This window comes from Equus asinus, chromosome 2, assembly GCF_041296235.1.
Source record: "Equus asinus isolate D_3611 breed Donkey chromosome 2, EquAss-T2T_v2, whole genome shotgun sequence".
NCBI lineage: Eukaryota > Metazoa > Chordata > Mammalia > Perissodactyla > Equidae > Equus > Equus asinus.
This window is the reverse complement of record NC_091791.1, coordinates 58,907,557-58,933,453: the sequence shown is the minus strand read 5'-3', so window position 1 is coordinate 58,933,453 and position 25,897 is coordinate 58,907,557. Positions and strand designations below refer to the sequence as shown.

Here is a 25,897-nt window from a genome sequence, read left to right as displayed (position 1 = left end):
GAGACAGGTCTTTGACCACAGCTTTTGGAAAAGGTATAGAAGTGCCCACTTCTTGTATAAACGTTCATGAAAACTAGGAAGGTGAAGGGCAGTATTCAAAAGAGCATTGGGCTGGGAACAAGGAAGCTGCCAACGTACTTTGTGGCCTTGGACAAGCTAATTTGCCCATATAAAATATATGGCATGTATTTTATATAGCCCTTACAGCTATAATAAATGCCTGCTGTACATTTGTTGCTGCTGTGTGCCAGGCACCATGTTAAAACACTTCACATAAGTGCTAATATTTGCATTAAATAGATGGAGATGGCTTATCTATCACCAAATTAGCTTGATCCCACCTCCAGGTTGCAGCTTGCATCAGTCCATTTCTGTACAGATCCTAGTCCAAGCTCTTTTTTTCTTCCTAGACTCCCCTCCTAACTAGTTTCTGTAATTTCAGGCAGCCCTCCCACTCCCCTGTCCTTTCGCCACAGAACATAACTCAGACCTGTCACTCTTCTGCTTAAGCCCCTGCAGTGGCATCCACTGCCTTGGGATAGCACAGTCTTCACCAGGTCCTGGAGGCCTGTACCACCTGCTCACACTGGCCACTCTGTCCTCTGGCTGCCTCTGCAAGGCTCGGGCCAGCAGCACTTTGCCTGCCTGGGAGTCACTGCACACCCAGAGCACAGTTGCCTCCTCTCCACCTACGGCTCACTCCTTCTCACGCTTGGAGAGAGGCCTTGGCGCCCTTGCTTTGCCCCCAGTCTTTCTTACTGCAATTAGTGATACATGTTTTTATTGGTTTAATATACGTCCTTCCCAGGCTATTGCCGCAACGGCAGCAGAAACCATGCCTGTTTTGTTCTCCATTTTATCCCCCATCGCCTAGCACGGCGCCAGGCACACAGTGAGTGCTCAGCCGGCTAGGCAGAGTTCTTATTTACATGCGTGAAGCCAGGAAGTTGGTATCCGCCCGAAGTCGCAGAGCCAGCGCCCGGAGCCCGCGCTCGGAGGTCCCGGAGTCTTTAAAGGAGTCTGGCAGAAAGTCGGGCGAACTCTGAGCAGTCCCAGAAGGCGTTTCCGGGCTCCCAGGTCTGCTCCAGCGTCTGGCCGAGGGCCCGCGGCCCGGGGGCGTGGCCGGCGGCGGCAGTGCCCGGGGGGGCGTGGCCGGCGGGGGCGTGGCCGGGCGGGCGCTGAGTCACGCCGGCCGAGGAACACTAGCGGAGTAACGGGAGCGGCCCGCGGGAGCGGCGCGACGCGGCGCGGGGCGGCCGGCAGGTGAGGGGCGCCTGGGCGGGCTTTCGGGCTCCCCGCGCCCGCAGGGCCCGCGGGGGCGCGTCGGGGCCCGGAAAACGCAAGGGCCGGCGTCGGGAGGTCGGTGCGCCGGAGTTTTGGCCTTTAGGGGAGAGGGTGGTCGGCTAGGATACGGGGCTTAGCCCTGCACCACCCTAGTTCCCCCAAAACACAAACCAGGGAGGTTTGTTCTGGCGAGGGCATGGCAAACTCACCCCCTCCCCGTCCGCCCCCCGAAATCCTTGCTAGGTCTCCCAGGTAAGACGGGCTTCCACTCCCCCCATCCTGGGAGTGCTCCGAGGGTCGCCGCCGGGTGGGGCTGGAGTCACAGGCAGGGGAAAGCCTCCGGCTCTAGGAGGGAAGTGCCTGGGTTACCTGTGTCCATGGGCTCAGGGGGCACCGTGAAGTCCGCTTCTCCCCTCCGCGAAGCCCGGGGTTCCGCGGGAGCAAAGGCCGGCGGTCGCTGAACTAGCTCTGATGGGGCTGGGGGAGCCTGGGACGCCCGAAGTCCGCCGGGCGCTGACTTTCCAACCCCACCCGCTAAACACAGCCGGCCTTTCCCCTCCAACAAAAGTCCCTCTGACCCTGAATGTACAGTGAGGCGGGGACGGAGGAGGCGCGTGGGAGCTGCTGATCCCTCGGGAGGACAGCACGGGCGGGAGGGTCACACATAGTTTGGGAAGGGGCTTCCAGGTGTCCCGGCTCTGCGCCTTGTTTACATATATATGTAAAATATATAAATATGTAAAATTATAGGGAAACCTGCTCAGATTCTAGTGTGTGTGTCCGTGTGTGTTCATGTGCACACGCCCCAAGCTCTCAGACCCGGCCTGCCCTCACCCCAGCCCTGGAGCCCTCCAGGGAGCACTGTGTGTGACCCTGCACCTGGAACAGCCCCGGTCCCGGGGAGGAGACTGAGGGCCTGCCTTGCTGAGGACTCAGCGGTTAAGTGGTGGAGTGGGGCAGAGCCCGGGTACTCCAGGGCCAGCCTGGTCACTGTCTGGTAGTGAAATGAGGAAGCCAGGGTCCAGACACAGGCAGTGAGCAGGCCCTGGGGATGTTGAGGGAGCTACAAAATGACTGGCTCCCCGGGGGGAATGGACAAGTTTCGTGGCCTAGGTTTTCAGGATGGCAGTGTCTGTGACACTGGAAGGAGCCTGTCTTCCCAGACCTACCCTTTCCTGGGGGAGGAAAGGACACCCCTGTCTTCAGATTTTGAGTCCCTTTCAGAAATTGGTCTTTTTTGAGTTATATTTCGTTTGTGTTCCCTGGGAGGCTGGCCATGGAATGCCCACTGTCAGCCTGGTCCCCAGTGTCCAGTGAGGGAGGCCACCCAGCCCTGTGCCCCAGGTGGAGAGGGGATGTTCATGGCGCTGGGAGTCACACTCTAGCGTCCCTCTCATCCAGGATGGCCACCCTGGAAACATGGCTGTGGAGATGCACCCTCGATGTAACCAGTAACAACTCAGGAAGCTGCGTGTTTTATTTGTAACCTCTGTGAAGCTATCCTGGGCGGCATCCTTGCTCTGAGCAGAGCCCGTGTGGTTCCTGCTGTCCATCTTCTAAGGCATGACCTCTCTACAGTTTTGGCATAAATGTGACTTCCTCATTTTTCATTGGATTCCTAAAAGCCCTGGGTCTGTATTATTAGAGAAGAATCCGCCTGGGATCAGGCTGGGTGCCCTTAGCAGAGAAAACAGGATTTACCGAGAAAGTTTCTATGTAAACCAGATTGTGTGTGTGTGTGTTGGTGGGAGGCAAAGGTAGAGTTACTTGAGAGTTTCTGGGCAGTTGGGATGTGTTCTCTCGGACCTTCTTTGATCAGAGAATGCCAGCTGTTGCAGTCATTACAGACTTGTGTGTATATGTCGCTAGGTACATGTGTGTGACTGCCCGTAGGTGGGATTAGGCTCGACGTGCTGTTCTATTACTTGGCTTTTTCATGAACAAACTTTTTTTTTTTTTTTTTAAGACTTTGGTTTTTTAGAGTAGTTTTAGGGTCACAGCAAAACTGTGGGGAAGGTATGGAGATGTCCCATCTGCCCTGCCCCCATGCATGCATAGGCTCTCCCATTGTCAACATCACTCATCAGAGTGGTCCATTTGTTAGTTGATGAACCTACACTGGCATAATCACCCAAAGACCATAGTTTACATTATGGTTCACTTTTGCTCTTGTACATTCTTTAGGTGTGGACAAATCATAAACAAACTTTTCATGCAAAAAAGCATCCACTCTGAAAACAAAATGGCTCCAGAATATTCCACTGCATGGGTGTCTGGGTGTATAATAGTGTATCCTGTAGTCTCCCGTTGCTGGAGTTTTCCACTGATTGATGGATTCTCCCATTGAGGCTGTTTCCCAGCACTACTGCTACATTAGAACATCTAATTCCACGTCATCAATTGCACACATGCTTTCTGAGCACCTATAGCATGTGTGGCTGGGAATGCAGGTCCATGGCTGAAGCCCACAGTTTAGGTGTCTGGCAAAGCAGGTTGTGGCTGAGCAGAGGGGAGTCCAGCTGTCCTTGAGGGCCAGGCAAGAATTGGCACGGGAAAAGCCAAAGGAGAATTGGCGTGTCCAAGAGTGTTGGGCAAGGGAGGCTGCGAGGAGGAGGGTGGAATCTGCTTGAGCACTGCCAGCCCCCATTCCCCAAGTGGGAGTGTCAGAGGTCAGGAGAGAAGAGAGAAGAACAGATTCCCGGAGAGGGCTCAGGAGGCTTGGAGTGTGAAAGTGCCTTCCCTCCCCTTGCCCTGCTGTGGCAGCCCCGCATGGGCTTGGGTCCACCCTCAGGCCTCAGACCCACCACTGGGAACTCCGGAGAAGCAGTTTGCCTTCATTGAGAGGTGTGTGTAGTTGGGTGAGGCCAGCATTTGCCCTTTGGGGAAGCCAGTTGATGATTCTGGGGTGCAGAGGGAGCAGGGGTTCAACTCCTTTGGCCAACCCACTGCTAATCAGGCCTGTGCTGGGGTCTCTGGGCTTTCTCTCTTCCCCAGGAGGGAGACCCTGTGAGGGGCTCAGGGCGGGCCTGGTGGTCAGAGCTGGCGAGCATGTAGGCCCGAACGCTGCCTTGGTGTGACAGGCCCGCTGTGTGTGCTGCCTCCTGTCACCCTCCTGGCCTCCCCACCTTGTTCCCTGAACTCCTCCTACCTACTCTCATTCTGCCACTGGACTTCCTGGCCTAAGAAGGCCCCTGGCACCAGCTGTTTTTCAAGGCTCCTCCCTTAGCTTCCTGGGGTTGTCCAGTGTGACCTGACCCCTGGTGGACTTATCTCCCCAACAAGCTATGTAATCTCTTTCAGGCCTGTGCCTAGCCAGCTTAGAAGCAGAACTCTGGGTGTTTTCCTGACCTCCTCGCTGGCTGCAGGCCCCAAGGGCAGGTCGGTATGGAGGGGGCCATGCTGAAGGGGGCAGGTGAAATGCACCCCGTCTGTAGCCTGCCTCATCTCCTGCCACATTCCCAGGCCCTGCTCAGCAACTGGTGTCCACTCCTGGCCTCTGCCTGGGCCGCTGGACCCTCTTGGTCCTGGTCCGCAGGAGACATTCTCCTTCTGGCCCACTTGGCAGATTCAGCCTGATGAACACTCAGGGGACCATCTCTGGACAACTTTTCTGGGAGCCTGGAGCAGGGAAGGTGGCACTACCTGCTGGGGACTTGTGCTGATCCTAGTCCTGCTGAAGGGTCAGTGTCCTCCTGTGTAAAATGGGTAGTATGCACAAGCCTCAATGCAATGGGGACCATTTAGCCAATGAGAAGCAAAGTTAAATCCCTTCAATCTCCTGTGCCAGATCTCCCTCCCCTTGCCCGGGCTCTCCCCACGCCAGGGGAGAATTAGGCAGTGGGCATTTGAATACCACTGAGGACAGTGCCTGGAGGTCCAACCGTAAACTACCTGCATATGTGGGAAGATCTGGGGACCATCTTGGGGGCCACCAAGTCTTGGAAACCTACTTGTGCAAGGACATCTCAGGGTGTCCCCTCCCATTATGGGGGCTAAATGTGGAGGCCCAGAGAGTGATGGGGTTGTGCCCCAGGCATACAGATGATGTAGGACAGAGTGGTGGCCTTCCAGCTGCTGCAGTGTCACCTGAGAGGGTCCCAGATGGGCTGGAACACGCTTTCCCATCAAGCCTTTTGGCAGCTTGCTGTCTGTCTTCACGGTTGACCTGAGTCCACTTTCTCCTTCCTTGCCACCCACCTGCTTCCTTGTCCCCTACTATGAAGCGCCCCGCCCCATGGCCCACGGCAGCAGTTGGGCCTCTTACTGTGTTCTGTGCACTGTGAGCTTGCTTTCTTTCCTTCATGTCTCCCTGGTGGCTGGTTTATTTCTGCCTCCCCTTAGAGTCTGGCACAGGCCAGGAGGTTTGATTGCCTGTCGCCCCTGAGCCAGCATCTCCCAGCAACGCCCCTGCTCTCAGGATGTCAGCTGCAGGCAAGGCTGTTCCTCAGACAGCTGGGCTGCTGCACTGGAGAGCCCTGAGGCCTGTGCCATGAGCTGGGGTTAAGCTGGGTTGGGGACAAGGCCCCAGGCCAGCCCCTGGCCCTTCGTGGGGGCAGCCTCTGGGATGCCGTGGTGACCCAGGCCCTTGGGAGGGCGAGCCTGGTGGACAGCCTCCCAGGCCGGTTGGGGGCAGTCCAGGCAAACTTTGCTCGCTTCTCCTTTTTCCTCCGTGCTCAGCGGTTCAGCGTCTAGTGACCCAGCTGAATGCTGTCCTCTGCCTCAGGTGTCCTCCAGTGTCTGGCTCTGGGCCAAGGGTTCTCGAAGTTTAGCTCCTCAGGGACTCAACCAAGGTTTGTTCTCAGTTTGCTGGGAACTGGTCAGGTTCCCCTAGTCCACATGCAAGCATGCCCCTGGGCTGCCCTGGCCTGCAGACCTGGCCCTCCGCCCTCTGCAGACTCTCTCCTGGACGGCAGCTGCCCCGTCCTGGGCCTCGAGCAGGACTGTCCCCCTGCCCTCCTCACTGGAGCCTGTGCATCAGCGCTTCTCCCCAGTCCTCTTTCTTACCAGCAGACGTTCCTTTGCGGTCCTTAACCAGCGCTGTTTCTTCTCCTGGCAGACATTTCTTCCTGCTCCCTGTCTCCTGGGGAGTGTCGCCCAGCCGTCCTGGTGTGCCTTTGCTGTCCCAGGAATGCTCAGGGGAATGACCTGCCCATTGTGTAACCTGCTAATCATTCTGCTTAGACCCAGGGCTCGCGTGGTGGTCGTGAGCTGGGTACCACGTGTCCTCCGTGCAGTGCTCGAGGAGGTTTGCGTTGTTCCTTTAGAGCAGCCTCTGCTCGCCACTTCCCCACAGGTGTGCCCACCCTTTCTTGTGATTGTACACCTGCCCAGCTCCCTGAGCAGGTGCACCTACACCATCCACCTGGCCCTTTGAGTTTGCAAGCCTGCCTTTACAAGGGCAGGGACCATAGCTGTCTGTGTGTCTCTGACCACGGGATCCACAGCACAGAACACGTCAAAGAGCAGGAGCTCAGTTAATGTATGTTGTTGAGTGAACAAATATATTGAGTGACAAAAAGTGCAGAACAGTTTGTTTGATGTGTGCAAAAAATCATCATGATTGTGGGTGCACAGAATCTCTCTGGAAGGATTCGTATGAACTTGGTAACAGTGGATGCCTTGGAGAAGGGAACTGCGTAGTTGGGGGATGGGATGGAAATAGGATACACTGTTCCTTTGGAATTTAATTCAAGTTTTACGAAATTGGAATTTCATTAATAGATGATTACATAATTTTAAAAGATCAAGTCTTGGCATTCGAGGCCTTTCTTGCTATGGGCCCACCCTGGCCCTCCCAGCCCTCGAGCCCCCTGACTCCCATGTAGTCTCTCTTCCTATCCCAGCAGTGCCTTGTTCGAGATGGGGTCCCAGGTGTCGATGGATGTGGGAGCTGTGCATGTGGTGATCGTGGGCGGGGGCTTCGGTGGGATTGTGGCCGCCAGCAAGCTGCAGGCGCTGAACATCCCCTTTGTGCTCGTGGACATGAAGGACTCCTTCCACCACAATGTGGCAGCTCTTCGGGCCTCCGTGGAAAGTGGTAATGGACTCTTTTCTGGGGCTTTCTTTGTGAGAGTGGTCTTGTCACTGCTGTGGGTCTGGGGGTGGTTTTCTCTGCTTACGGCAGGGTGCCTAAATTCCACTATTAGACAAATCCTGGAGAATCTTAAGGTCACTGGCCTTTAGCAACTTCCATGTCAAGGCCCCAGAAGTAAGAGCTTGAGCTTCCCCGAGGATCTGAGCCCTGACTGGCACTTGAGGGGGTAGCGAGTACCCCAGATAGACCACTGGCCCAGCTGTTTGGCCCAGGGTGCCCCTGTTGGAATGCAGCTTAGGAAAGGTTCTGAATTGCTCTGGCCTCCCATGGGCAGCCCAGTTTTACACTGTGACCTCCTTTGTGTCCATTCACCAGGGTTTGCCAAAAAGACATTCATTTCCTACTCAGTGACCTTCCGGGAAAGCTTCCGGCAGGGCCTGGTGGTTGAGATAGACCTGAAGAATCAGACGGTGCTGCTCGAGGATGGGGAGGTGAGCACAGTGGTCCTGACCCATCCCTCTGCTGTCTTCAGGAGGCCCTGGAGGATGAGGCTGCTGGCAGGAGACCTGGGCAGGGCTCCTCAAGGGCTGAGAGAGTTGTCTGTGGCCCCTGAGCCACCCTGGGTGCTCAGCAGAGAGCAGATTCCTCATAAGAGAGGCCTGAGCACAGCAACCACAGGAGTGTGGTGGTAGACGTTTCTGGAGCCCGTCCTGTATCCAGACATAGTCGTAAGCCTTATGCAGTCTCGTGTAATGCCCACTGTGACTCTGCGAGGGAGGTGGCGTAGCCTCACTTTACTGAGAGACCGAGTGGCTTGCCCAGGATCCCCCAGCTGGTCAGAGACTCAGTGATGATTTGAACCCAGGCAGTTTCACCCCAGAGCCTACACTCTGAAGGCCAATGTCCCGGACCAGCTCCAGGCCCAGCCAGCCCAGGGGCACCCTCCTCGCTGTCTAAAGGGTGGCACACACATGATCCCACAGCCCCTGGATTGGGAAGTCATTGGGGGCAGAGATTTTCTTCCCTTGTATGTGCATCCTTAGCCCGGGGTGGAGCGTGGGGCCCAGCACATGCCTTCAGTGACTTGAGCACTGTCGGTGAGCTGCCACCAGTCCACTTGTTGTATCGAGGGTCATCTCCAGCTGGGACTCTACTCTGTTCAGAGCTCGGGGGGATTGGACAAAGGAGACCCAGTTCCTGTCCTCAGTGCTTATGTGATTTAGTGTGAACTGGTCCTCCCTGAAGCACTGTAGGGCCCGAGAATCTCCTGCCTGGCAAGGTTACTGAGTCTCTTTGTGTTGTGGCTTTGGGCCATGCTGTTCCGAGTCCTGGAAGGGCCCATGAGGGCGTCTCAGGTCTCCGGTGGGGAGAGAGGGCTGAGTAGGGTACACACCCTCAGGTCACCCTCAGGTCCCGTCCCAGCAGAGCAGCTCTGGTTTAGTCAACTTTGTATATATTTAGGCTCCAAACAGAATTTCCCTCCCTTCCTTTCATCTGTCCATATTTTGTGGGGCAGGGGGAAGTTTCTTCTGAAATGCCTAGGCAGTTCTAAACTAGCTGCACATTGGAAGCTAGAATCCTGCTTCCTCTGCACAAGCAGTTTGCTGTCCCGTTTGCTGTCCTCGACTATGGGGAGCTCATTCGCCCACCTGTTCTGAGTTGGGTGGCTCTGGCAGGAGGTAGAGTCTGCTTCCTTAGGCATTTCCCAGGTTCTTGGGCCATGCTTTGGCCTAACCAGTGTGATGGTTTTCTCCCCTCAAAGGAGGGCTGCTCGGTGTGCCCAGAGGGGCCTCTCCCACCTGGTACCCCTGCCTTGTGGGCCTGAGGTTGGACGCAGACACCAGGCCTGCCCTCACCTTTCTTTTCTCTGCCCCTCACAGGCCCTGCCCTTCTCACATCTTATCCTGGCCACGGGTAGCACCGGGCCCTTCCCTGGCAAGTTTAACCAGGTTTCCAGCCAGCAGGTTGCCATCCAGCTCTACGAGGACATGGTGACGCAGGTGAGCTGTGCGCTGACCAGGTGGGGCAGTGAGGGCAGACCGGGCGGGCCCCCTGGGAGAGTGGAACAGCTGTGGTGACACCTGGGGCTGCAGCAGGGAGACCCCTGGGAGGTGTTCGGGAGGCTGCAGTGGCAGCCATAAAGGTGGAGAAATCTAGAACGAGATCCTGAGGGGAGACCTTTGGACCTATTGTTGAGGTCTGGACATGAGCACCCCAGACGTGCCTGTGTAGCGACTGTGTGACCCGACTCGTCTCTCCTGGGGCTCCCGTTGGCACAGGGCTTTGTGTTTTGTGGAGCAGGCTTGGATCCACGACCTCAGTCAGTTGTTGCAGGGATCCTGAGAGGTGGTGGGTCAGGCCTGCTGTTGGCCCTGAGCAGCCAAGGCGTGGAGGCCCACAGCAGGTGCCGGGGGTGCTGCGTGCCGGAGGCAGGTCATTCCCTCCCTGCGAAGCTGCCGAGGAGCCCGAGGCTTCTTGCACAGCCGTGTGTGGAGGTTGGGAACCTGGTTTGAACTCGCACAGCCCTGGGCCGAGGTCTGGAAGGTGGGCAGGTGGGGAAACCTGCCTGGGGCTGTTGTGAGAGTCCTGGAGGTGACGTGGGAGACGCCCAGCAAGGGCCTGGCCCTGAGGGAGCGCATTTGACCCCACGTTTGGAAAGGGTTCTCTGCTCCTCTTTAGCTGAGGAACCCACCCCCTCGGCTGCACCCCCAGGCGGGGCGGGTCTCAGGGTGGGTTTCCCATTTTTCTTCTCTAGGTCCAGCGTGCACAGTCCATCGTGGTGGTGGGAGGAGGCTCTGCGGGAGTGGAGATGGCAGCAGAGATTAAAACAGATTACCCCGAGAAAGAGGTGGGCAAGCAGCCTTGGCTTTGAACTCTCAGTGGTCAGCGTCTTTCTGTGTTGTCTCTTGACTGTCAGGCATTTCTCTTGGTGGGGAGGCCGAGCTCCCTTAGCATGGAGTGGGGTTGTGTGTTTCCCGTCTCCTGTCTCCTCTGGTCTGCACTTGGGAGTCCCCTAAAGGCCTGTTCTGCTGTGAAATTTTCCTGGAGAGCGAGGGTGTGTCCTCATTCAGTGAGGCGCCCTGCCCTCTGGTCCAACCAGAAGGCTCAAGCCCGGGGAGAAACCTAATAAAGGGTTAACTCCGGTGTCCCCTGCAGTGTTCCAGCCTTTGGGATATAAATGGAGACTTTGGTGACCTCTTTTTGCTGATGACTAGCTGGGTCAAAGACACCCTCACTTGGTTTTTTGTCTGGGACAAGCAGCAGCTTTTTTGGTGTTTAAGAGATGGTAGCCCTCACCCTGGACAGCCCGGGTGGTCCATGCCCTGTGACAGTGTGGGGAGCCTGCAGTGCAGCCCCTCGACTGCCCATGCTGGGGAGGGACTGGTCAGCGCTGCCTCCTGCCCATGGGTGGGTGGCCCTGCTCCCTTCTGATGATGGAGGGATGGAGTTCCTGCCTGGAGCCCTGGAGAGGAAGAAATCCCGACAGGCTGGCAGGTTTGGCGAGGGGCTGAGTGACGATCGGTAATTGTGGGTCCTCGACGCCAGAGCTTGCTTGCAGCTTATGCCAGATCAACTTCTGAGCACCACACAGAACCTGTGGATGGTTTTTTTTCCCTGGGGAAAGGCAGGCTGGTTTTGAAAAGTAAGATCGATATGGGCTAATTTAATTATATGGTTGTTCTCTGACACATTGTTGGAAATTATTATGAGTGGTTGATATAGAAGTTTAATTTTGATTTATGGGGTAAAGAGCAGTCTGAAGTAGTGAGTAACTCACTATAATTTCCATATGTTTATAATCAGTAGACAAATAAGAGTAATAGCAGCTACACTTTATTAAGGACTCAGTCTGTGCTGAGTTATGTGCCTTAAGCACATTTTCCCATTTCGTCATTACAAAATTCCTGTGAGTGGGACCTTGATCCCTGTGCTGCTGAGTCTCTGGGAAGTGTCCGAGTGAGTATCTGAGATGGGATTTCAGCAGGCAGTCATTTCAAAGCCTCAGCTTTGAACATCATTCCAGGCTGCCTCCCACTTCCCTGTGCTGACCCAGACAGCAAGCAGACATGCCTGGAAACATCAGTTTTAGAACCAGCCTTACTGTAAGTGTCAGCCCGATTTCTAGTTAGAATGTCAACAGCCTATATATAGACTGCATAACTATAAGTGCCCAGGGATGCTTGAAAACAATTTTCCATGTGGACCGAGGTGAGGTGTGGCTTGTGGAGCACTGTGCGGCTGTGGTCGTTTGGCTCCTGGGGTAGGCCAGAGCTGAAAGAATCCTAGACTAGGCGGGGTGGGCTCCAGCCCAGCTCGCTGTTAACTCTTCTGATGTTGGGCGCATTACTTCTCTGGGGCCTCAGTTTCCTCACCTGTAAACTGGAGGCAGGGGAGGAAGTGGGGGAGAGGGACTGATGTGTTTTTAAGCCTCTTTGTGTGAGCAGGAGACTTGGTGGCTCCTTCTGAGGCCATGTGGTCATTTGTCCCCAGGTCACTCTCATTCACTCCCAAATGGCCCTTGCTGACAAGGAGCTCCTGCCCTGTGTCCGGCAGGAAGTGAAGGAGATCCTGCTCCGGAAAGGCGTGCAGCTGCTGCTGAGTACGTGCAAGTTCTGCTCCTGTCCTGCCCCTCTGCTGGCCTAGTGAGGTTTGGTTCTACGGCTTGGTCACTGCCTTCAGCTTATGGGTGACTGTGCTCATCCCAAGCGGTCCCTATGTCCTGGATGTGAACGTCAAAGCCCGTTAGAGCCTTGCTGTCCAACTGGAGGTTGTGTCTCCTCAGGTGGGGCAGAAGCCCTGGTACTTGTGGGATTTCCATGCCATGGGGGCAGTGCTGTCCTGGCTATTGCTTTGGCCACAGTATGAGTGGTACCTATTTGTTGAATGATTTTTAAAAAAAGCCTCTCAAGGCTTTGACTTGAATTATGTCTCTGTGGTGGAGAGAATAGGTTGTATTTTGAGGGTAGTGAGGAGTGTGGTTTGCATCCAGAGCAGGAGGGAAGAAGTCCACCCAGCAGGTTAGAGTGTGGGGCTCTGACCCCAGGGGCATGAGCTCCTTGCTTTCCGCGGGTGGGAGGTGTCTGCTCTGTGATGGCCCCGGCTCCTGGTCCCCTCGTAACTGGCTGTTCACTGCCCTGACTAACTTTACTCTCAGGCGGTGCGGCTAGCGGGCTGCTGCTTACAATTCTTGCTCTTGCCTTTGTCGGGGCTGTGCCCGGAGGGCTCCTCCTGCCTGGTTAGGATGGTGAAGCTGATAGGGGGGTGTGGTGGAGGTTCTCCTCAAATAGCTTTTCCCAGAATTTCTTGGGAAACTCAGCCTCACTTCCCCAAATGGCTTCTTGGAACTCTCCTCCCATTGGATCCCTAGGGGCCAGATGTCCCGATTGTGCTTCTCGGGGCAGGAGAGTGGCCTGGGAGCGGGGAGGGAAGGCGAGAGTGGCGTGATTGCCTTGTTGGGCCACAGCAGACCAGGCTTCCCCGGCCTCCATGGTCTCCAGCCTTTCCCAGGTCAGCCTTGGTTTGGGCCCCAGCCTTAATGACATGCCCAACCCTCTGCCAGCCTGCTGGTCATGGACCTCCCTTGACAGGTGAGCGGGTAAGCAACCTGGAGGAGCTGCCTTTCAATGAGTATCGAGAGTGCATCAAAGTGCAGACGGACAAAGGCACAGAGGTGGCCACCAACCTGGTGATCGTCTGCAACGGTATCAAGATCAACAGCTTTGCCTACCGCAGTGCGTTTGGTAAGCAGGAGGCTGAGCCAGGGCTGCTCCCAGGCTGCCCCCTCTCTCTAGCCGCCTGAGAAGGCCCAGGCCTGTCTCCCAGGAATTGGCACCTCCCTGCCTTCCCCCTCCATCCCAACAGCTCGTTTGGTTTCTTCTGAATGGTGACATCCAACTTTAAGTTCAGGTTCAGGTCCACTCTTGCTGTGCTTTCCTCAGCTGTGACGATGACTTAGCCCAAGGTGGCCCAAGTGATTTCCAAAAATCAGGGCCCGCCCCCTAGTGGTGAGAGATAGGACCAAAAATTTCTGTTTTCTGTCACTTTCCTTCCTACAGGGATGCGGGGTAATTCCAGGTCAGGTCTTTCTCTATTCACGGGTTCACTGCTCTCCCCACACTCTGACCCAAACTTTTGGCCATTTGGGAGTATGGCCAGTAATGTGGCCTGTGTTCTAAAGCTCAGCGTTGAACCGTCTAGCTAACTGGAGGTGGGGGAGGTGGATGATGGCCACCATCTTTGAGCTGGACACTCAGTGGCTGCTTCTCAGGCTCCAAGGTTGCTGTGTCCCCAGGTCTCCGTCATTCCTGGATAAGGAGCTCCTGCTTTGTGTCCTGCAGGAATTAGCCAGTCCCAGAAGAAGGAAGGCACTTCAGTCCCTGTGTGGGCATGGGATTGAGAGCTTATAATGGATAGAGGGCAGAGAATTTAACACTTAATTGTCCTAATGTTGTAGTTTCAAAGATAAATTCTTTTAAGTCTCTTAAAAAGAAAAGCAGTTTATCATTTATTAAAGCCCTGCATTTATCTTAAAAATATGACCCATGTTCAAAAAGAAATTTAAGCCTTGGCTTAAGTTGTAACTTAATCATTGTAAGTTAATCATTGTTAATCATGGTAAATTATAAAGACTTATATGCATTGTATAAAATGGTACTCGCTGTCCTTCTGACCAGCCTCCACCCTGGAGTAGCGACCTTACCTTTGCAGGAAGAGTTCTGAGGTGGAGACTTCAGGCAGAAACCAGTTAGGTGGGAGGCCTGCCTCCTGAGGATGCACCCTGGAGGGCAGCCTGACCACACCAGAGCTCATCGGTGCCGCGTTCTGGTCGCCATTGAACACGCAGCTCAGGATCCTGGTTTTGGGGTTGGTTTTGCCCAGCAGATAGTCACCTGGCCAGCACTGGTGCTCTGAGAGTGAACAAGTATCTCCAGGTGGAGGGCTACAGCCACATCTATGCCATCGGCGACTGCGCCGATGTGAAGGAGCCCAAGATGGCCTATCACGCCAGCCTCCATGCCAACGTCGCTGTGGCCAACATCATCAACTCCATGCAGCAGAGGCCCCTCAAGGCCTACGTGCCGGGTAAGGGAAGGCCCACGTGCGTCACAGTTGTAGGAGAGTTGGGGTCAGACATGGTGAAGCCTTTTTGGACTTCAGGATGACTGACTCCTAGAACAAACTCTCAAAGCTGGTTATTACAGAAATGTCCCCTAGAGCTCTTTAAAGATAAATCAGGGACTCACCCACCTCCCTAAAAGTCTTAGGCGTTTCCTTGCCCTGAGACTGAAGCCTCCAGGAAGGGTTTGCGCTCTGGGAGCTGCAGGCCCCTGAATGCTGGGCAGGGTTCCCATTTGTGCATGTGTCTCTGCTCCACAGGCTCGCTGACGTTCCTCCTGGCCCTGGGGAGAAATGACGGCGTGGGCCAGATCAGTGGTTTCTACGTGGGGCGGCTCATGGTTCGGCTGGCGAAGAGCCGGGACCTGTTGGTCTCCACAAGCTGGAAAACCATGCGGCAGTGTCCACCCTGATGGCGAGGCCAGGCGGGAGGTGAGGTACTGCTGCTGCCGGGTGATCGAATTCTTGATGAACGGGACCTGCCTGACAAGTGCCAGAGGGCAAAAGCGCTTTTTCTGGAGTAAAACGCCACTGATGTACTGACCAGAAACACAACTTACAGAAAACCAAAAACTAGGAGAGAGACGCATTTGAGAAAGACCCCGCCTAGAGGATTCTTTCTGGGTTTGGCAGGTCTACTTGCACTTGTGCTGGCTGAGTGGTTCACTTGGTCCTAGGGAGGCAAAGCCAGCCATCTCTGCCCCAGGAGCCTCTTGGATGTGCACGTGTGTGTGCGCACGTGCTCATCCACCTGGGGTGTGGCATTCAGAGCTCTCAGGGTTGGAGAGAGAGCTGGGTCTCCTGGTGGCTGGCATCTGGTCTCTGAGGGCAGGAAGGAGAGCTGCAAAGTGAGACCAGCTAGGGGAGGGGAGCTGGGGTGGAGACGGCCTGCACCCCAGCCTCTCCCATCGTAGTGGGGCTGGGGAAGCCCACACATCCTGCAATGCCTAGGTGGTTAACAGGAGCCTAATTTTAAACTGTTAGCCCCTACAGTCTTTAATCTTCATGAAACTTCTGTATTTCCTTTTTAGATCCTGATTATATACCATAGGTTTACATATAAGAAGAAAGAGTCAGATAAAGTTTCCCTCCTGGTTAGTTCATCCTACCAGAGAGTGAATTTTTACAAAGATAAATGGGGGTTAAGACCAACGCCTGGCCTGCCAGCTGCTGGAGGTGTTCAAGGAAAGGCCGCTGAGCTGATGTGGCCCTCGCGTGGGGTGCCATCTGGCTGGCATTCGGGGGGTAGAGGGAGGTCCAGCGAGTGAACCCCTGCTTGCTTCCAGGCTGCTGTCATGGCACATTTGTAAGTGACAAAACTCAAGCTGATGCTGGGGGCAGGGGACCTTGTGGGAACCTTTGTGGTTTTGTGCTTGCGGTTTCCTGGCAAACCCCAATGCCACCTATCTGGAAGCCCAGCCATGTGGCAATAAAGCCTGCCACCAGCCATGTTAAGCTATGTAAGTGACTCCTACTTGCGAGAGAACCTCCAGTCAGGAGGAGCCTATTTTGGACCACGTGGGTTAGATCTCTGTAGCAGAAGTGGTTGATGAGTTCATGTGAATAAATTCAGGCCCAGACCTGCCCACCCTGCCCCACCCCACCCCCTTTTGATGGTGGCCGCTGGGTTCTTGGCCAGAGTCCTGGGGCACCAGCCTCACTAGGATTCTCAGTCCATCCCCTCTTGGCTGTGGCCCATGTCTGTTCCATTTTGTTGCCCAGGCCTCAGGGAGACATCCTCTCTGCCAGAGGATGGCTGCCCCACTGGAGGCTTCACCAGGGCTTTGTTCCTGTGGACCAAGGCCAACCAGGCTCCCCTTCTGGAAGCAGGACCTGCCGCCTGAGAAACACAGGCCATTCTGATGCTGTCTGACCGCGGGCCTAGCATGGTGGCAGTCTCAGCCCATTAGCGACAGGCCTTGTTCTATTTATAGCACTCTAGAAGTATCTACCCATGGGGACACAGTTTTCCAAACTGAGGAAAATGTTGCAATAAAACAATATGTTGTAAGAAAGACACTGGATCTTTTATTTTTTTTTCCTTTCATTTTCTTTTTCTTTAAAAAAACCCAAAAAACAAAAAAAAGCCTGAAGCAAAACTTTTGTAGGAGTAGTTACAGATGGGGGGGAGGGGGCACTAAAACAGGAAAGACAAGCACCGTGGGATACCTGCCTTGTTTTCTTCTCTTATCACGAACACAGACAGCCAGCAAAGCCCAAGTTACTTTTACGCCCTCTTTCCTTGCAAAAAGGAGAAACAGAAGATTTTAAGAGTTTTGAAAGGGTTTTCTTTCTCTGTGTGTGTGTAAAAGTCAATGCTATAAATCTAAAACGAAGTCTGTTTTTTTTAAAAAGTTCTAAAACAACAGGAAGAAAACACATGGAAAGAACCCCTCGTGGAGACCTGGTTATTACAGACTGAGGCTCTTTTTAAGGAGAATATAAACTGCAGAGGCTCCTTCCATGGGCAGGACTTGCTCCGAAGCCTCTGCTACCCGCTTCCCTTTCAGCCACCCTCTGCTCCCCTGCCGTCACCCTTCCTTTCTCCTTTTAAAAAATAAAGCCCTGCTCCTGTGACTTCGCTCCTCCTCCCATTCCTGCTGGCAAGTGCGGCCGCGGGCACGGGGCGGCTACTTGGTGTCGAGCTTGGCCATCTCCTGCACGTAGATGCCGATGCTCTCGCTGTCGAAGAGCAGGAAGTAGACGTTCTTCAGCGAGGACGCACTGGAGTCATCAAAGTGGGCAGAGATGGCTTTGAGGGTCACCTGGGCGGCCGTCTGTTTGGGGAAGCAGTTTCTGGGCCAAAGGAAAAGAAGAGCCAATGTCACTTTGTTCCCTGGGACCCATGGAGTAACTTTACCCTCAGTTTTGGTTGGGGGTGGTGTGGTTCCTTCTTACCCTGGCACCGGGCCCTCGTTCCTATTACACGGGGTCTCCCTGCGTGCAGGCTGGTCCACGCATGGTCTCCTTTGACCCTAGTCAGAGGGACAGCCTGGGCGGGGCACAGGCAGGGGACGCTGGCCCCACTTTACAGGTGCTACACTGATGCAGAGAGGTGCAATGGTTTTAGCCAAGTTCATAGGACTGGCTGGTGAGCGGTGTCCTGTGCTTGAATCTATGTCACCTGACTCAAGTCGAGCTCTGCTTTAAAAACACTACCAATTCAGCATTTGAAATACCTGGTCTTCAAAAAAGCAAATATGGGTTTTATTACCTCCCTCAAAACTGGTTTATCCACGTGCCAGCCCTGGGCTGAGTGATTAAGTTCACGCCTTCTGCTTCAGTGGCCTGGGGTTCACTGGTTCAGGTCCTGGGTGTGGACCTACACACCACTCATCAAGTCATTCTGTGGTGGCATCCCACATAGAAGAACTAGAATGACCTATAGCTGGGATATATAACCATGGACTGGGGCTTTGGGGAGAAAAGAAAAAAAGAGGAAGATTGGCAACAGATGTTAGCTCAGGGCCAATCTTCCTCACCAAAAAAAGCATATTTAAAACTGGTTTATCTGCTAAACAGTTTATTTCTTTTTCGCTGAGGCAGATTCGCCCTGAGCTAACATCTGTGCCATCTTCCTCCACTTTATATGTAGGTTGCCGCCACAGCATGGCTGATGAGTGGTGTAGGTCAGCACCCAGGATCTGAACCCGTGAACCTGGGCCGCTGAAGTGGAGCACAGAGAACTTAACTACTATGCCACAGGGCCAGCTCCCAAATAGACTTGTATTAAAGGGCAAAATTGTATGTTCAAAAGTGCATCTTCATAATTCCTTTTTCATGCACTTAATGTTCCTCTCACTAATGCATATGGACGTGCCAATGTTAATTTCAGCAGCAGTGACTCTGGGAAGGGCCCCAAGCAGGAGGAAGCCATCATAGAGCTGTCTGCCAGGCTGGATCATGGCACCACGCTCTGGGGATGCAGCCATTATGGTCATTTGGGGTCAGCTGCCAAGTCCCCTTGGGTGGGTTCAGGATGGGCCCTGCCTAATATGAATTCTTCTCACTTGTATGTCGTGTCGCAATCCAGAACATCGTGCACGTGGTCCCAGCTATGTAAAGAATCCAGCCTGAAGTGCCCTGGGCCCGGGCTGTGGAGACCCAGCACCAATTGCTTAGGTTGAGGTAGGATTACAGCAGGAGGCTAGACTCATTATTTCCCTCTTAGCCTTTCCATGGCTCCAAACAGACTCTTTAGAGTGTAAACCATGTTTGTGTTAGAGGGGCATCTCTCAAGGGAGAAGGCGTTCAAAATTAAAGCAGTGACTCGCTTTGGCTGTGAGTGTGCAGGGAGAGGATATGCTGCATGTGAGGACAGAGAGCCTCATTATTTCCCTGAAATGCTGCTCTTGCACCCAGTGGGGGTTTGTGACAAAAAATCATTTATCCTAACCTCCCAAAGCAAACCCTCGGTGAGAACCTTCCACTGCTCGGCGTGTATTTGTCACAGCCTCAGCCTCCTGGCTCTCCTGCCCCCTGGAGCAGCACAGGAATCCCCTGGGGATGCTGAGACCATAGGTCTGGGGTGGGGTTGCTGCTACTGGCCGTGGACCACTTTGAGCAGCAGGCTTTTGAGCCTGGTGTTCTCTGATCATGTGTCCTAGACAGGGACAGCAGGTGGGAGCGTGGGCTTTGAACACGGCAGACTCTCAGAAAACAACCTGCCCTCCGTGCTTTCCAAAGCTGCCCTCTCCCTGTGTTCTGAAGGATGGAAACTGGGTTTCTTGCCCTGTCACCTGGTCAGCAAGCTTGGCTGCACTGGCAGTCCTTGGTTATGTCTTCTAGAATGGGCAGACTAGGTGTGAATAAGGGGAGGGCAGCTGGTGCCCAGGGAGAGGCCCAGACTCAGAGCCCCCTGCCCGCCTGGAGGAGGGCACTTACCTGCCGCTGGGGAAGGGTGGGAACGCCACAGACTTTAGCTTCTTGTCCTCTGCTGCTGATAGGCAGTTTTTGATGGTCTCTTCAAGCTGTTCTTCACATTTGTCGGATCCCCACTGAGGGATGTGACAGTGGATGACAAATTTGGCTGCAAGTCCGCTGGATTGGCTGACGGCAGCTGGGACATGAGAGAGAAATGCTCCAGGTAATTTCCTATGCCTTCACCTTAAGCCAGGGGGTTAGATGGGACGTCATGTGTACCTCTTAGATGCGGGGGGACTAGGAAGCAGTGGAGGAGTTGGCTGGACAATGTTCCATGCTTCCAGCAGGGACTGCACGTTTACCAGAAAGCAGGAGCTGTGTCGCAGTTGCTTTGGACAGTTGGCACAAGCTTCAGATAAACGTGTTCAGTGCTGATGTGGCAACATGTGACTTTCACACGGTCTGCCAGCTAGTCACTAGGTCAGGCTGCCTCCTGACGATGGCTCCTAACCAGAGGTACACATCAGAAACATCTCTGGTGGCTGTGGCGGGCTGAGGAACAGCCTCCCCAAAATGTCCACGCCCTAACCCCTGGAACCTGTGAATGCTACCTTACACGGCAAAAGGGACTTTGCAAATGCGATTAGGTGGAGGATTTTGAGATGTGGAGGTGATCCTGGATTATCTGGGCGAGCCCTAAATGTAATCACCCAGGCCCGTGTAACGGGGAGGCAGGAAGGTCAAAGCTGGGAGGAGGCCCTATGACGACAGAGCAGATTGGAGTGATGCAGCCAGGAGCCAAGGGATGTTGCAGCCTAGAGGCAGGAAGAGGCAAGGAACCGCTCCTCTGAGAAGGAACCAGCTTGGCCAGCACCTTGATTTTAGTCTTAAGACTCACTGTGGCCTTCTGACCTCCAGAGCTCTGAGAGAATAAACATGTGTTGTTTGAAACCACTAGGTTTGTGGTAATTTGTTACAGCAGCAACAGGAAACCAATATAATGGCTTTTAGGTTTTTAACAAATAGATATGTCCATCCCCGGCCACCCACACCTCCTGACCTAGTGTGTCTGGTCTAGGACTGTGCTTGATGATGTTAGGACCCGCTGTACCTGGCTGCATGCTCCCTCGGACAGGGACTGCCTTTTGATCAGCTCTACATCCCTGAGGAGTCTGCAAACAGCAGGGGTTCAAAATGGGTGGTGAAATTAAATTTTGCCAGCCTCATCCCATAATTTCAGATCATACTCCTTACTTTGCTTTTTACTCCCCCAAACCCACTTCCCACCAGTGACACAGCTGATAAGCTCTGTGGGTGCTGAGGAGCTCGAGGGAAGTCCTGTGGCTGTTGATCCCCAGAGGAGGGGTTCAGTCGGACCCACTGGCCACTCTCCAGCCCCTTGGGGCAGTTGTGGCTGCAGCCATGTGCTGCTCACTCCAAAGCCACCCGCCTGGGGAAGCTGGGGCTCTGTGCCACTTGTGTAGCGAGAGTCCCTGGCCCTCCTGAGTGGCCAGGCTCTGGGAGCTGGGGGCAGTTCAGGCAGCCTACAGTCCCTGGGGGCAGCGTTTGTAACATAAATGTGTGCCTGCTGCCTTCTGGAGCGGTGTGTGGGGTTGGTTTGAAGATTTATTTGAAATATATGATGCCCACCTAGTTTATGAGCAGTGTTTCCCAGCGACGTCCACACTGTTGGAGAAGCTCTGACTGCACGTGGGGGTGCAGGGGCACCCCGAGTCTGTCGGCTGAGCCTGTATGTTCCGTGCCTTCTGACGGAGGGAGTGAGCGAAAGAATCAGCCAACAGCCTCCACTACTACGGAGGCAGCGGTCATGACTGGGGTGACTCTACGACCGTGTACATTTGGACAGAAGCAGAACATCCCTGCTGGCCTTGGAGTCTGGGGTTGTTCTGCAGAGACCCCGGTACCCTGGGGACTGACCCCGCCTGCTGGGGGCAATTTTCCCGAGGCCCTGGCTGCTCTCAGATGCTGGAGAGACTCTGGCACTTCACAAACTGGGTTGACTTATCTGGGTTGACTGGGTTGACGTATATTTAAAATATGATCACGTTACCAGCTGAATGTCATTCTTTTTAATGTAAAGTCATTTTTAAGTAAGAGGAATATATTCCTAATGGCAATGTTAACTCAAACATTTAATCAAGAAAAAAATGGCGTGCCTCTCATTCCTTTGATGCCCTCTATTTACACTAGATTTTGAAAGTTTCATGATCACACATCAGCCTAAAACGACTATTTCCATGACAGTTGGAAATGGAAAATGCAGCTGTAGCTGTAAAGATTTATAGTGTTCTCTAGAGGGGCCAAGGACTGGGACACTGATATTTGGTAGAAAATTATTATTCTATTAACACTCTTTATCCGATATGATGTCACCTGGTGAGTCACCTTCACCTGGTGAAGACCTGTGCTCTGAGGATGGCAGTGCTACTGCAATGAGCTTCCAGAACTTTCCCTCTGGTGAGCCATCACAGTGTGGAAGGCCTGACCTTCTCAGAGTCACACAGGGAAAGGGGGCTTCAGGGTGGCCCCCCTGCCCCACTGGGAAGCTGCTACTGGTCTCCGAGACACTGTGGTTTTCCTTCTGCCTCAGCTTCCTGCAAGAGTTTCTCTTCTTCCTGCCCATCCGGCCCAGTGCTCTTCTCTCTGCTGCAGGAGGTGCTCAGCCCTGGGTCCTAAACAGCCATCTGCAAACCATTTTTCTTCTCAGCTTTCACCAACTGCTTACCAGTGATGTGCACCTCAGTGACCTTCCTGGTGCCCCGTCTGGTGCCCCAGGTCCAACACGTGCCCAACGAAATCATCGTTCTCTCCCGAAACCCAATTCCCCTTTCTCCATCTCTGTCACTGGACCCACCAGTCAGTTTCCTCTGCCTTGTCTCTTCCAGACCCATCTGCTTCATTTCCACTGCCACTGCCCAGCCCTGTCTCAGCCCGCTTCCCGGCTGAAATCAGGATGCACCTTAGAGTCGCTGTCAGCCTGGACTGAGTCGAGTTCTTCCAGAGAGAAGTTGCATTTGCTTTTATGCCACCAGGGAACACTACCAGTCCAGGGTCATATTCCACTAACTTCCTTGCCTGAGATGTTTGGGCCACACTGGATTCGGCTGCAAATCTGTGGGAGTACTGACTTGTGGTTCAGATTCTCTAGTGAGGCTTTTTTCTCCTCGGTCCACCCAATGCCAAGGTCAAGATGTGGACTGGCTGCCCTTTTTGCATGGTGGGTTCAGGCCTTGCTTGCTTTTAAACTGAATGTGTTGTGGCTTTATGTGGGGTCTACTATTGGACACCTCATCTTGGAAATTTATCCTTTCTTAATGGGATAAACAGTAAGAGCACATCTTACAAATGATAGTTTTAAAACTCAAGGAAATATGATGTTAGAACCTGAGGAACTGTCTCCCCTTTTCCAGATTCACCTCACCAATCCCTTCTTTCCAGTATTTTTTCCACTATTCCCTTCTTTCCACTCTTGGCCCGACTGTGGATACTTAGACCAAGCAGATGTGCACCAGTGTCTCAGCTCGTGATTGCTTCCTGCAGCCCCTCCTCCTTCTGCAGTCACTTCTGTTTCTTCCAGTGAGGCTTCTGCAGTCCTTTCAGCAAGGGGCTGTGGATTTCTGACTCAAATTCTGCATGTCTGAAGTTGTGCATCTTTTATCCTCCCTCTTGAATAATAACATAGCAACATGTGGAATTCTTGGTTGACAGCTTTTTCCCTTCATTGCTTTGAAGATATTTCTTTCCCGCCTCCAGGCATTCTTTGCCCAGGAGAACCGTCTTTACAAAGAATCAGCCTTTCCTCCTGGGTTCCTTTGCAGGTCTCTCTTGATATTTGAACTTGTGAAGTGTCATCACAATGGGCCTGGTTTTGGATGTTTTCATTTATTATACTCAATATTTTCAACCTGAGAGCTCATGTCTTTCATTCTGGAAAATTCTCAGCCATGTAGTTTTTAAATACTGCTCTCTACCTTCCATGTCTGCCTCTGGGACTTGGTTTAGAAGTGTGGCAGAGCCTCCATTCTATGTGGGGGCTGATTTTCTTTCCTTCTTACCCTCTCAGGCAGTTGCTGGGTCCCTCCCCAGACCCCTGTCCAGATCCAGTCTCATATGGCCGATTCGGAGCTCTGTCTCATGGTCATACGGGGTACGTGGCAGATCCACATGCTGAGCCAGTGGGCAACATGGCCCCAGGCCTGGGTGAGGGGCTCTCTGCTACCGGAGGAAACAGATTTCACAGTGGCCATGGTCCTGCATGGAGGTCAGAGCTTCGGTTCCTGTGAAGGCCATGGGAGTTCTATCCAGCCCTTGTTTTGAGCAGTGAGCTTGGCTCTGCTCCCCTCCAAGCATGAGGTGATTCTGGTCCCGTCACCGTGTAAGAGGTGACCTGCAGATGGCCCTGCATATTACCAGACGTGCCCAGCTGCTGCCGCGTGCAGCTCTTCTATCCTTGTCCACACATACGTTTATCTTATAGTTCAGTGTGGCTCTGTCTTAAAATTTTAAAGAAATTCTATCTATCATTGCTAGACGGATGGGGAGTGCTGCGGGCAGACTGTAAAGTGTGGACTCCTGTTCTTTCTTCACTGGCAGCCCCCATTACTTTCCGAGCAATCACATCTGATCATGACAGTCCTTGGCTTAAACTTTCAAAGGTGCCTGTCTTGTCTCTATAGGGTCAGATCTGGATCTTAGCACAGCCCATGGGCCCAGGCTCATCTCTGGCCGCTGTTTTCTCCTACCTGCCATCTCCCTGCTGGCTCATGACCCGAGCTTTCTCACACACAGTGCCCTACTGCCACCATGTCCCTGCCCCCAAGTGGGTCTTACATCCTCATGGACCCGCCCCCCGCCCCCCAACAGGGCAGAGCTCAGCAGTGCTGTTCCCACCTCTCTGCCTGCTCTGTGCTCACGTGTATATCTATCTGTCTTTCTTTCCAGACTGTCCGGTGCTGAGGGCAGGAGTGGGGGCTGTCTTTGGAGGGCCAGCTTCAGGGCGGCACTTGGCACCAACTAGGTGGTCACTGGGGGTGGTGTGGGTGGGAACCCAGATCTGAAGTTGGACCCAACTGTCAAAAAGCTCCCCAGTAGCCTTGAAAACAGATGTTCAAAAAAAACATGGGCACAAATGTTCATAGCAGCTCTAGTTACAACAGCCAAAGGTGGAAACAACCCAAGTGATGAATGGACAAAAAAAAGGGAATATTAATCAGCCATAAAAAAGAAGGAAGCACTGACACGTGCTACGACACGGATGAACCTCAAAAACATTATGTTAAGTGAAAGAAGCCTCCTCAATATTTCAGGGTTGTATAATCTTGCTCACATGAAATGTCCAAAAGAGGAAATCCATTGAGACAGAAGGCAGACTGGTGGTCACCAGTGTCTAGGGGAGGGCCTGACTGCTTAACTGGGCTCTACTGGGAGTGATAAAAAGTTCTGGCACTAGAAAGTGGTGATGGCAGAACAACACTCTGAGTGCACTTCACGCCACTGAATTGTATGTAGACTTTTAAATGGTTACCATGGTAGACCTTATGTCATGTGCATTTTACCACACACACAAAGTTATCCAGTAGCTCCAGACCATTTTTGGATGATCTGATGCAAACTGACTGGAACTATCCAGATGCTTTCTAGTCCCCGAAGTATATGAAATGATCTCCATGGGCTCCTCAAATTATCTAAGAGACGCCAAAACAGCTTTCTGATTAGTTATGGCATATTTCGCTTTGCAACCTGAACGGGCATGAAGCCTATCCTGCTGGAGAGGAGGGTGGGGAGGCCGTGCGGGGGTGTGGCCCAGCTCCCCTCTTACCTTCAGCAACCTCCAAAGGACCTTGGGATTTTCGAAGCTCCTTTACTGTTTCCAAGAACTCTTTTCCCCCAGCCTTTTCCAAGGCCTTACCTGTGAAGGAGAACAACAGGAAGCCATTCTAGTTGCTCTTTTCAATGTCATTAATTATACTATTTGACATATTTTTACTAGGCCTTAAAAAAACAACCCAATCATGCCTAGAAAGTAGGAAGCAAACTTTGCACTTGCGAGACTGGCTGCCGGTGGCCATGGTGGCAGGGTCTCTGGGCCTCTGCCCAGCAGGACTTAGACTCTAGTCTTAGAAACTTAGATTCTAGTTTTAGAAATGCTTTTAAAGGAACGTTTTAGGGGGTGATTTGGCCATAAAGCAGTTGCCAGCATGAATCCTAAAGGTGATCTTTTTAAAAAGCTGAGGCTCTAGTGTTGAGTTCTCTGGGTTCAGTACCCACGTTGTATTGGTTAAATGTGTCCGAATTTCATGGCAGCTCCCCACACTGGGAGCAGCTCACAGACCCTGCAGCCTGCCTCTAGTCACCAGCTCCTCCGTGGTCCCAGGGCCACCCGTGGGGATGCAGCCACATGGGGAACTCATGCCTAAGGTGACAGATGGCTCAGCCGGAACGTCTGGTGGAGAGCTCTGGGGTCCTGTTCCCATCTCATGACCACGGTCCTGCTGGGAGAGCCCTCAAGTCTTCAATTTCCTACTCACTATTTCTGGGCCGGGCTTCCACCACGTGGACCCCCGGGAGCTGGCAGGACTC

At 53.4% G+C, this 25,897-nt stretch overlaps 2 protein-coding genes across 11 annotated transcripts in view; one reads left to right on the top strand and one right to left on the bottom strand.

The window, feature by feature from the left end:
• Nucleotides 1-1,150: 1,150 nt before the first annotated feature.
• AIFM2 (AIF family member 2) lies at nucleotides 1,151-16,927 on the top strand. 10 transcript variants are annotated; one of them, XM_070489353.1, is made up of 10 exons: nucleotides 1,151-1,263; nucleotides 7,128-7,321; nucleotides 7,694-7,809; nucleotides 9,199-9,318; nucleotides 10,074-10,166; nucleotides 11,810-11,918; nucleotides 12,907-13,059; nucleotides 14,201-14,401; nucleotides 14,696-14,866; nucleotides 16,790-16,927. In XM_070489353.1, the coding sequence occupies exons 2-9, from the start codon at nucleotides 7,144-7,146 to the stop codon at nucleotides 14,845-14,847; spliced, it is 1,122 nt and encodes a 373-aa protein (XP_070345454.1). In that variant the 5' UTR covers nucleotides 1,151-1,263; nucleotides 7,128-7,143; the 3' UTR covers nucleotides 14,848-14,866; nucleotides 16,790-16,927. The 10 variants fall into 10 exon arrangements, with proteins under 10 accessions (XP_070345454.1, XP_070345458.1, XP_070345449.1 ...); XM_070489357.1 differs by having other exon boundaries at nucleotides 1,153-1,263; nucleotides 7,131-7,321; XM_070489336.1 differs by having other exon boundaries at nucleotides 1,155-1,263; nucleotides 7,110-7,321; nucleotides 14,198-14,401.
• The window catches only part of MACROH2A2 (macroH2A.2 histone), a 50,619-nt gene continuing 41,161 nt past the window's right edge, over nucleotides 16,440-25,897 (bottom strand). The window contains exons 7-9 of the mRNA XM_014862834.3: nucleotides 25,137-25,226; nucleotides 19,319-19,493; nucleotides 16,440-17,230 (exon numbers count right to left, since the gene is read on the bottom strand). Of these exons, the coding sequence (XP_014718320.1) occupies nucleotides 17,065-17,230; nucleotides 19,319-19,493; nucleotides 25,137-25,226 (431 nt within the window). The 3' untranslated portion in view covers nucleotides 16,440-17,064. The remainder of the gene's footprint in view (nucleotides 17,231-19,318; nucleotides 19,494-25,136; nucleotides 25,227-25,897) is intronic.

What these genes read in the sequence shown, in the direction of transcription:
- AIFM2 (XM_070489336.1), top strand. Translation starts at nt 7,144, where the DNA reads ATGGGGTCCCAGGTGTCGATGGATGTGGGAGCTGTGCATGTGGTGATC. An exon ending in AGGCGTGCAGCTGCTGCTGA is followed by an intron (nt 11,919 to 12,906) that starts GTACGTGCAAGT and finishes CTCCCTTGACAG; the next exon opens with GTGAGCGGGTAAGCAACCTG. An exon ending in TGCCTACCGCAGTGCGTTTG is followed by an intron (nt 13,060 to 14,197) that starts GTAAGCAGGAGG and finishes GGTTTTGCCCAG; the next exon opens with CAGATAGTCACCTGGCCAGC.